General features: G+C 41.0%; 1 protein-coding gene across 2 annotated transcripts; it reads right to left on the reverse strand.

Annotated features, from left to right (window-relative positions):
- Positions 1–1,372: 1,372 nt before the first annotated feature.
- Positions 1,373–3,289, reverse strand: LOC112465339. Of its 2 annotated transcripts, XR_003042009.1 has the most exons (3): positions 2,802–3,289; positions 1,988–2,556; positions 1,373–1,489 (listed from the first exon to the last, which is right to left on the reverse strand). XR_003042009.1 is itself a non-coding variant. In XM_025032849.1 (2 exons), the coding sequence occupies exons 1-2, from the start codon at positions 2,196–2,198 to the stop codon at positions 1,392–1,394; spliced, it is 309 nt and encodes a 102-aa protein (XP_024888617.1). In that variant the 5' UTR covers positions 2,199–2,646; the 3' UTR covers positions 1,377–1,391. The 2 variants fall into 2 exon arrangements, 1 of the variants encoding a protein (XP_024888617.1); XM_025032849.1 differs by lacking the exon at positions 2,802–3,289 and having other exon boundaries at positions 1,377–1,489; positions 1,988–2,646.
- Positions 3,290–10,858: the final 7,569 nt, after the last annotated feature.

The raw sequence follows: 10,858 nt of genomic DNA on the forward strand, positions 1-10,858 counted from the left end.
TCTTTTGACATTGTTAAAAAAATTTTAAATTTTTGCGCGTGAATGTAAGTGTATCTATCGCTTCGAATTATATCTCTTAATAATTCTTGATCGCATTTATATTGGGATTGCTGCCAAACTATTTCAGGAACGTCCTGAATATTTATAAAGTTATCGAAGATTTCAGAAATACACGTATGCGGTTGATATTCCTGTTGGTATTCATGTATCAATTACGTAATATCTTAATAAAATCGAACGCATAGAATATTTTAAATTATGAGTAACGTTGAGATCAAGACCAGTACAGTGTTACACAATGAAACATCGTTTTTTTAATCGATATAACCTTCAGCAATTACATATTGCGAACGAACAGCTATAAGTTATATTCGTGCGAACGCCACACACTTATACTATATGGTTCCTTCTTCTCTCTACGTCTCTCTACTTCCACGACGAATCTTCATGTCATCGTCGTTTACATAGTAACACACTGCCGTCCGAGCTCTCCTTATCTCACAATTGTACAAATCATTATATTATCATACTACATAACGCTATGAATTCCTCATTTAGAAACGGCGAAAAAAGAGCAAATGCACAAGATTCAACTAATTACAGTGTCAGAAAAAATTGAGGCAAGAGCAACAAAAGAATAATGTTGTGAGCACAATATCCAGATTATTTTACAGATTAATTTAGTTTTATTTTATTTTTTGTAAATAATATATAAATATAAAAATAACATGACATTATATTAAGATAAATTCAATGGAGCTTAATAATGAATCTTAATTATCACGGGCAACGATACGAAGAAACGATTAAATTTAACGAAAAACTCGTGTCACATCAATCTTTCATGCGTTTAAAAGAAGCATTTTACGGTTTTCAAGAAAATTTCACATTTCCCGTGATATAATAACAAACTTTCACACACTGCATCCTTTTCTTCGAATCCTCTGAAATATATGCGACCGAGATATTACGAGGACTCACGTGAATTCGAAAGAACAAGACGGCTTTTGCTGCGAACGATCCTGAAAAGTTGTAAACTCGGGGCAAATCTCTCGCAAGAATCGCAGATAGAACTCGAGCGATGCCTGAGAAAGCTACTGGCCGTAGCGAACCCGTCGCAAAAATTTGATCCAGCGACGAGTCCTTTTTGTTGGTTTTCTCTCGTACACCAAGGAAAAGTATTTTATCCGCGAAAAGGGGGACTCTCGTGTGCGCCTAAGAAGTCGGTCGTCGCTTAGAAATTCACACGGAATCGTTACATTTTTAGGAGGCTTTCAGCGATACGGGGCAACGGGGCTATGATCAGCGACGCGATTTACGAACGAGAAAAGGCGGAGAAACAAACGGACAAACGATTTGAAGAAAGCAGTCGGACAAATACTTAAGCCGACTTAGAAAAGCAACTCACCCATATTTTCGGTTGTCTTATGCTGTTGTCGTGGTACACGGTTCACGTTCTCGTCGAGGGTCGTCATCGGGGCCTTCTCGGCTGAAAGCAAATTTTTGATACGTTTAGGTCACTGTTTTGAACACTATCATGCTCGTGCTTCGCGTAAAATCTGCTTTAAACTATTAAAAGTAATTAAAGACAAATGAATCTTATTTAAGTCGGTTTGAAATCGATAATAATCTTTCATCGATCTTTTATCCTGTCTAGGCTCTTAATAAATTTATAAATACGAAAGGAAAGATCAACGCAACTATCGTATAAATAAATCTAGTTTGAAATCACTGTTCCCTAAAAATTTCGTAAAAATTTCAATAATCAACATTTTATTATTTTATTAAATGTTTTTATTAATAAAACTTTTCAATTTCATTAATTATTTACATGAAAAGTGATTTCAAAAATAAGATATCGAAAAATAAGGGAAAAGAAAAATCGGGGAACATCGAATCAGTTTCTCATGGACTAGATACCGAATCAATCGACAAGAGAGAAGAGAGGAGACGATCGCGTTTCTAAAAAATTATTTGACAAACTAACTCGGCTTCTGCTGCGCTTCCACAAACACGCTACGTTGCATGCCATTTCCGAAATCGGAATTGTTAATCGGCGTCACATATACGGTCTGCTGCGTCCTCGTTCGCGGCGGTCTCGCCGGTTCCTTCGGTACATTCGACCTTTCCGACGGCCTTGACCCAGAAGGGTCGTTGAGCCGTTTCCGTCTCGGCGTTATGGCTTTTCTCTCGGCCATATCACCGGCTCTCACATTCGTCACCGAATCGACACGACACCCGACGCTCGTCAGGATTAAAACGAACGCGAATTAAATATATATCGGGGCGAAACACTCGGCCGCGACGCGTAGATGCACTATGCACACACGATACTCGGATACTAAGTCCGCGAGAGGAGCCAGACTAGAAATATCCCAGTCCCTGATGGTCGGCACTCTTGAGGCCGTGCGTGACGGCGAACCTCGCTAGTTGGCAGCATCCCACGAGTGGCGATGCCGACACCGACAAGAAATCAGACTGACACAATCGTAGAAACGGTAGTGGGGCACACGCACATGGGCGCCGACAGGATTTTCGTCGAGCTATCGCGTGGGTCTGGAGTTTAAATAAATAGACTACAACCTCACGTCATTCGGAGAAGTTATGACCCTCAAGTTATACGTTCGAAAGATATACTTTGAAGATTATTTATATGTAATGTATACTTTTAATTTTTTGTTATTGTCAATGACAAAAACAAAAGGTCCCTCGTATCATAACTTAGAACCACAATATATTTATTATTAAAAACTAATATTTCTTTAATTATTTTAGAAAACTGTATTTCACAGAATACCTACAGCGTTATTATTTTTAACATCCCATATCCTTACTTCGCCACAGTTTATCTTTTATTGTCCCAAATAAATGTACAGAATTTATTAAAGAATACTAAATTTTTGTAATCGCGATTTTAAAAAGTCTTTCCAAGATATGAGTGCACAGTTTTGAGGTGACGCCGATGGAAATATACATTCGCTCCGTTTTTATGTTGAAAGTGGGAGGTTAGAAGTCGGCATGAAAAATGCAGGATACGATGACGATGTCATCAACGTCTTAAGATATTGCTTTACGCCGTCGAGTTCAGCTTCGCTCGACACATGGATATGAGTGGATTTAAAGGCGATTGGTGATCTCAGAGAGAGAGAACGAGTGTGGTCAGTGATAAAAGAGAATAAAATGATGGCCATGATCAGACGTTATATTCGCTCAAAGAATAATGTTTTATGTTTCTAAAGTGTTCGATATTATCAAACATTGATCATAATTGTGAAAGAATTAACATGAAATAATATTACATCACGTGTTAGATTATTTTATGTGCAATTATATACAATTATTTAGATCTACCGCAAAAAATAAACGAAAAAGGTGAATTCTGTCATTATATCTTGAAGCAATTTGTTTGATCTTTTGCATTTTGTACAATATAAAGAAAATGTCTTTTCAATATGTACCCTGTATTATTAAATAATACTGCTGTGATGAAAAATTAGATACTTGATCCGCTTAATAAAAATTAAGATAGTAATAAATTCTCTGTACAAGAGAGCAAGAACATAAAGAATATTTGATAAAAATTATGCATTAACGTCTGCAAAACGAGCAAACGCAAAACTTAAAGACTTCCATGCGCAGCGTAAAAACTTAATTGAACACTGCCAGCGGCAATAAGATTATTATTGATACCGATCACAAAAGAAGCACGTGCTGACGTCGTCATAATTCTACAACAGTATTTCCTTCGGAGAAATATTTTGCTATAATGCTCGTATTCTATTAATATTGAAATAAGGTCACAGTAGATATGGCAAATAATAATTGATAATCAATACATCAAAATTCTCATAATTAAGCATAATTTTGAACGTCTCAATCAATCTGTCGTTCGTGCCATCTAAATGGGATCATAGGAATGAGCTTTTTTGGCAAGATTCCATATTCCATAGTCTGTGTGCAAAACGACTTACACGATATATATATCGTTTCTAATTGCAGTGTTTCACGAATAAATTTTAACGAGATGTAAAAGTAGATTGATTATACAGAGAAGATAACTGCTACAAATTATTAAAAACCTACTAAAAAATAACGTACAAAGTACAAGTTTTTCTTATGTATCAACATTTTCATCTACAGATTCTTTAATCGATTTAGAATTTATCCAATGAGAAATTTCTTGGAATTAAAACATTGAAAAACTGTCTGGCGAAGAATAATTAGTTTTCAAATAAGACAAAAAATCTGTAATCAGTGATGCAACAGAAAAATTAAACTCGTCGAACATTAGTTAATATCATTTTCTGAGTATCATGCATGCACCTTGGACTTTCTTGACCTTTGAATTGCTTTACGTGTCGCTTTTTGCATGAATTCGTGACGGTGTATGACGTGGCTAGTATCCTTGCGCGGACTGTAGAAGAAATAACGAGCTTTAGGTTTAATTTAGAAATGAACGACACGAGTAATTTCGTACTCTCGCATTTACGAACGCCAACTGGGAAGAAGATCGCGCCATATGTCGCAAATATTGGCACTGCATCTTCGTGGAAACTTTTAAGTAGCGCTTTATAAATGTAATAAATAGAAATTATCGAAGAACGGGAGTACAACCTACTTGTTGACTTGGATTAAAATTGTGCTCAACTATTACTCTTAGATATTATCTTATATAAATATTTTGTTATATACATTAAATGTATTTTGTGTAAAAAAATATCAGATAAAATAGAAACTTTCGCGACATTTTGGAATAATTTTAGACACTTTATTTTTATAAAAGTATACGGTTAAGTAATGCTTTTAAAATATTATGCTAAGATGATACCGAAATATCATTTATTTGAATTATAATACACTTAGAAAGAAAGATAAAGCTCGTGTGGAAGCTTAGATAAATCCATTTTTTTGAATGGTTTAAGCTCTGCAATAAAATTTCTTCTGCTTTCAAGAGTACTTATGCGTTACTTTCCTACTTTGCGCGATTGTTAAACCGCACTGCCGATTTACGAGGTGACATCGGCGAGCAAACATAATCAAAGTCAGTGGCTGTCACTATGAGGATTTTAGATCGGTAACCGATTTGCACGGGTGGTAAAGCGCGAGGTTAACGATCGCGATGGGCGTTACACGTGAAAATTACGATGTGCTTTTCCCTAAGATATTTATTTTACGAAGGTATATCCCCCCACTAAAGCATTTACACCGTGCGGAGGCAAATGTTTTACGACAAATGAGGGTTTATTGCGAGAAGAAAAAGCGAACGAATGCGAACGGGATCGGCGAACGAGAGAGAGAAATAAGAAATCGCCCCTCGTGTAAACGAATGTGAGTTAGGATTATTGTGGCTCCTTCAGACATCTCGGTTATCGTTAATCTCGCACACACGATGTTATCCGGCACGAGGTTTATTTATATTTCCATCTCGGCGTATATGCCGAGCATAACCGCGACTCCCGAAGTTTATGCAATACCGTATGCAGTTTGGTTATGAGCTCTGCAACGGCCCGAACGATTCTACCCTCTCGCGATTTTGCGAGTTGCAGCCGGCAGGTTCTTAAATCTTCATGACTGCGTTACGCTGAGATAAGACACGATAACATTCGATGCGAAATGGATTATAACGTAATTCCATCGGATTATAATGTAAATATTAATTTTTAACGATCGATACAAATTTAATAATTAAAACAATTTACGACAATATAATTTCTCATAATTGAGTTGTTTATTTCGATGCAATTTATATGTGAAAAAAGAATCATTTCTTTTAACGATTTCTTTTAATGCGCTTCAGGTTTAATTATGGAAGGTACATTGGTCTATTCAAGTCTATTGTAGTACGACAAGTTTTATCGCAATTTCCAGCTAATTGACTCGCGTCACTTACGCACGGTGCAGCTTGTATAGAATCAATATCCCTGAACTTGTCTCTTTTAAAGGCCACACTTTACAAAGTTACCACCGGGATAAGTTGGCGCGTACGCGTCTCTTGCGTCGTGCGATAAAACAAATAAAAGCAATATGCCTCGTCGCGCCATATGCAATTGCACTTACGCTTGTTTTTACTGTGTGCCCCGACTAACTCGATTGCATCGTTGCACGGGTTATGAGAAAAAACGGCAGAGATACGGCTGTGTGTCTCTCGAAAATGCTCTCGCGATCGCGTTTTAGAGCTGCGAGATTTGCGGCGTCGGTTATGCCTACAAACGCATTACACGAGGTACAACTCTTTCATTTTACGACCTCGATGCCGTGCTATTCAGAACTTTGAATACAAAACGTCTTCACACTAAGAGAGGGTTAATAAAAATTGTTTATGGGGGAACCGCGCGCACACCCGTCAACCCCGTTAAACATTGACGACCCCCTCGCAAAGAGCTTTCCCTCTTTCTCGAATCCACGTTTTCGCCATGGTATCGCTGGATCGCGATTAATGGCGTACGACCGATTGGTTTCCGATTCATCCGACTGAATAATGCAAGTCTAATTAGCGAAGTGCACAAACGCGAGAGCGCTCGATGAATCCGACTCGAGCGGAGATATGCAGTTTACATGTTAAGTATGTATGCGCGCGTATATATTGACGCGCGACGAGAACGAGCATTCGCGTTGGCTCGATCGTCAGACCTCTCATCAGCCAATTGACATCCTTTGTATAACTTTACTTTGTATCACAGTTCGAGTTATTACGGCTTGAACAAGGACGCAAATTGACACGATATACGCGCGTCTATACTCGCATTATTTTCAAAATTGGGTTTTTTCCCCGGTTCTCGAGCGCGCACAATCGCGTATCAGTTTTTCCTAATTAGAATATCACAGCCACCTACAAAAAGAATAATTGGTAATTAGCAGCATGGAAACGTATAGCCGTTACCAGTCGAAGAGTGATATACAGTGCTAATTTCAAGCGGATGTGAGAGAAACTCTAAAGAAGAAACACAAGTCATCAAGAAGAAGAAAAAAAAACCATTACGATCGTATACATGATTGTGCTCGAAAGTCATAGATAGTGGAATCAAGGTATAGCACGCGGAAACTTTTCCCTCGTCCGAGGCTAATCGCAGTCCAACTATGTTTTGCCGGATCTATAGAGAAAGAACGCCTCATCGTGGTCGCGAGAAGAGAAAGGTGACACGTCCCGCAGGTGGACGGCGAAGTACCGCAGGAATCAACTTCAATTAACTCGGTGAATTGTCTCGGGCTCCGCACCGCGCGAATCCGGTGTAACGCTCGGACTTCCGCCCTAATTTATCGCGGGCGGCTCAGAAATTTATTGTTGAGGCGTTGTTTCCCGTCCCGGCGACGGGGGATCGTCGTAAACTATCGGGAAAGCGAGGGGGCCCCGGCACGGCTCCCGTTTCCATCGGACGTGCATACATAGCCGCGCGCGCGCGCGGCGCAAAGCAAAGCTATCGATGCTATTCAATAAAACACGCGCCACGTCGGGCTGAATAGGCGTATTCGCCAATATGCGACTCTCATTTCCAATTCCGGAACGAGCTATGCGCTCGTTCGTTCGCGGTATACACGTGTATATGCGCGCGCGTGTTATTAGAGCGTTGCGCCGCTTTGAGCGTACCGGCGCATTTTTTTTCCATTCAACATATTGTCGTGCGGATTTCATTTAATGCGAGAAATAATATTACGACTTCCTGATGCGAGAGAGGCATCGCCGGTGGGACGACGTTACGAGAGAGACAGAGATAGAGAAAGAGTGCATTTCTCGGATTTCTCTGCATCGACGCGAAAAAACACGTTCGCTAATTTCGCAACGAGAGACGGACAGACGCGGGCGCGTACACGCGCGTGGCTCGTCGCCGGATTAAAGCGACACGCCGATTCTAAAAAGACCAACTTCGTTTACAACGTACGAGCCCACATTCTCGCGTTTCCTCTCGCGCGCGTTGTTTGCCATCCTTTGATACTCTTTTAATTCCGGAAATCAAATCAGTCGACGCCAGCGGGACACCCTGCAACCCGATTATCCGCGTCGCGCTCTTTCCCGCGCTTTTGCTTTTGTTTTCTATATATTTACTCCGGTACTATATTTTTTTCCCCACCCCCGTGATAGAATAACGCGTCATCTGAAATGTAACGTCTCCTGTCCGTCTGTAGCAAATAACCGGCCGATGTGAGTGACGTGACTGAATTATATTGATTTTACGACACACTCTCGGAGAATCGCAATCTCATCCGCAATCACGTAACTGCAGATTAATTGAAACGCGCGACCGTAGATTAGTACTCATTGCAAACAATCGTAATTTCGAAGTTCTCGTTGCGAAAAGAAGCAGAGTCATTGGTCGCGGGATGTTTTTCAAGTTGGGAGTATAAACTTGTAAAACAGATTCTAGCAATGACTAATCACTTTTTTTTAAAGAAAAACTGGTAGAGACAACACTTTCCTGTTAACCTTGGAACAACGTATATGTATATCTATATAATATTCAGTGTTTTCGTTAAAACATACATGTAACTCTAGAAACGAGGAATATGTGAGTACACTGTTAAAGTTCATAAGTTAGTGCATAATTATACTGAATTTGAGTCATTTTTAACCATTCCTATAGTCGTCGCTGTTTTCCTACTCAATTAATCGTTAATTTAACTAAACCAATAAAGTTAAAATAATTATACCGTTTTGTTAAAATAATAAATTTTAACGACACACATGGTAGTTAAAAACAAAATATTATTTGACTCAAGGTATTCGTTTAAATTTCGTCCTTAAATATTTAACAGGGTACAGCAATGGGTTTCGATTCTTTCGATTTTCTGGTTCCGCTCTGACTTTATATTGTGTTCTCTTTACATTAAAAACCCGATCCATCGCGATCGACCGTCGCGATGCCATTCGCGCTTGCACGACAAACGTTGCATGATTGAAACGACCGTTATATATATAGCTGGAGCGTTCCTACGTCAGCGTTACCTCATCCACGCTGTGCAACAACCTGCGTTAGACTTGACGACGGAAACCTACCGAGTTTAACGCATCGCGTCGCGCCGTCGCCGGGGCAGTCTCTTGACTGCGATCGTGCCACGGGGTGACGCGTGACGTGCCGCGGGAGACGAGCTCGTGCAATTCTCAAGCTTGCTGACTAATCGAAACGCAAGGTCGCGCGGATATACGCAGCGGCCGCGGAGCGGAGAGCTGTCACGCTTTCGCCGCGAGCGGGCGGCACCTACGAGGAGAACGTACTCTCCGAGGATCGCGTCGTCATCCTCGTTCTTTCGTCAGGATCTCTTCTTCGTTACGTGGATTCGGCGCGCGCGTAAGCGCGATATTTATAGGCGCTCGCGTCGTCTGGCTGCCACGCGACGCCGACGTGTTTTTCTCGTTTACGCGTCTTCTTGTTACGCGAGCGCGTTATAACCTCCGCGCGAGAGCTGCCGCATCGCTCGCGTTCTCGATGCAATTCTTACAATCTCGATGCCGTCTCTCGAGGTTATACCGGTATTTAATCACACACGGAAGCGCGAACACGCAGCCTACGCGCGCTTCGTCTTTCGCGAAGGAATTCGCGCGACGTCACTCTCTTTCTCTTTCTTTCTCTCTCTCTCTCTCTCTCACTCATTCACTCACTCTCGTCCCCTTTCTCGTTTCGTCTCTCGTCACCGTGATTTGCGAATTTACACGTCGCTCGTACTTAGACGGGAAATCGAAATTTCACGCGGACGCGCGAGGGGTATCAACGAGGATCCCGAGAATCGGGAGATGAAGCGGCACGAGCGAAGTGTCAAGCGGCGAGGAGGCATGGGACACGGCACGTTGCGCGGGTCAGCTCGCGCACAGCTGGCTCACGTCCGAGACGCGCGCGACGAGCTCGGGATCCCGGCGACGGCACGCGAGCGATCGGCGTGACGCGGCGCCTCGCCGTGCCGGGCGAAACGATGAAAAATTAGACAAAATACTCACCCACATATGAGCTGCCGTGACCGCCGTACTGTTTACGTTGTCCTGCGTCCGCCATATTGCGCCGCGCGTGACGTCACTTCCGCTGTTGCGCGCCACGGTCGCCCGAGTCGCCTCTCGCAGTTTCGCCGTTTCGCGGCGAACTTCGCTCGCACGTACGCGCGAGCGCGCGCGCTCGTTTGCATTCGCGGACTTCGCGGTGTCCAGCATTCCATTTATTTAAATTAATTTAAAGCAATGTCCATTCCCGTTTGTTTAACCCTGAAATGCACAATTTTTGTTAATCATTCTAATTAGTATTTTTTAAATAAATAAATAAATTCCTGTTTAAGGAATCCTAACAAACTATTTAAAAAATTCTTCTTTACTAAATTGAACCCTTTTAACCTTTTTTGTCTTATCGGACAATCGATAAAGTACATGCAGAGAAGGCCCTTTACAGATGTGCAAAGCCACGCGTTTTTAGTTCGAATTTCATGAGGGGAGCATCAAAAAGTCGTTTGCATATGTGCAAAGCTGCGTACGGCGATGCTGGAATCGTCTGTTTTACCGACAAAATGTAATTTTCACGTACGTGCTATTTTTTTATTGGTTATATAAAATTATAAATCCTTTTCGAGGATTAAAATATACACGCAAATGGAGAAGAGACGAGTCACCTTTATGTTGAGAAAGAAAGGAATTATAAAAATATAAATTTTTTTTTCTTTTTCAACGTTGACTTGTCTCTTCTTCGTTTGCGTGTATATATTTTAATCCTGGAAAAGGATTTATAATTTTATAGAACTAATAAAAAATGGTACGTACGCGAAAATTAGGTTCTGCCAGTATAACTCCAGCATCTAATTTTCTATAATTAAAGATTAAAGCAGGGCACACACGCACTTTACGTAGAACGTAACAGTAAGGTTTCGACCAATCGTGTTGCTCGATTCT

Source organism: Temnothorax curvispinosus, unplaced genomic scaffold, assembly GCF_003070985.1.
Source record: "Temnothorax curvispinosus isolate PA1 unplaced genomic scaffold, ASM307098v1 QBEX01015128.1, whole genome shotgun sequence".
In the NCBI taxonomy this organism is placed as follows: domain Eukaryota; kingdom Metazoa; phylum Arthropoda; class Insecta; order Hymenoptera; family Formicidae; genus Temnothorax; species Temnothorax curvispinosus.

Coding starts and splice junctions, on each gene's coding strand:
- LOC112465339 (XM_025032849.1), bottom strand. CDS start 2,198: ATGGCCGAGAGAAAAGCCATAACGCCGAGACGGAAACGGCTCAACGAC. Junction 1,490..1,987: donor GGAAGCGCAGCAGAAGCCGA/GTTAGTTTGTCA, acceptor ATTTGCTTTCAG/CCGAGAAGGCCCCGATGACG.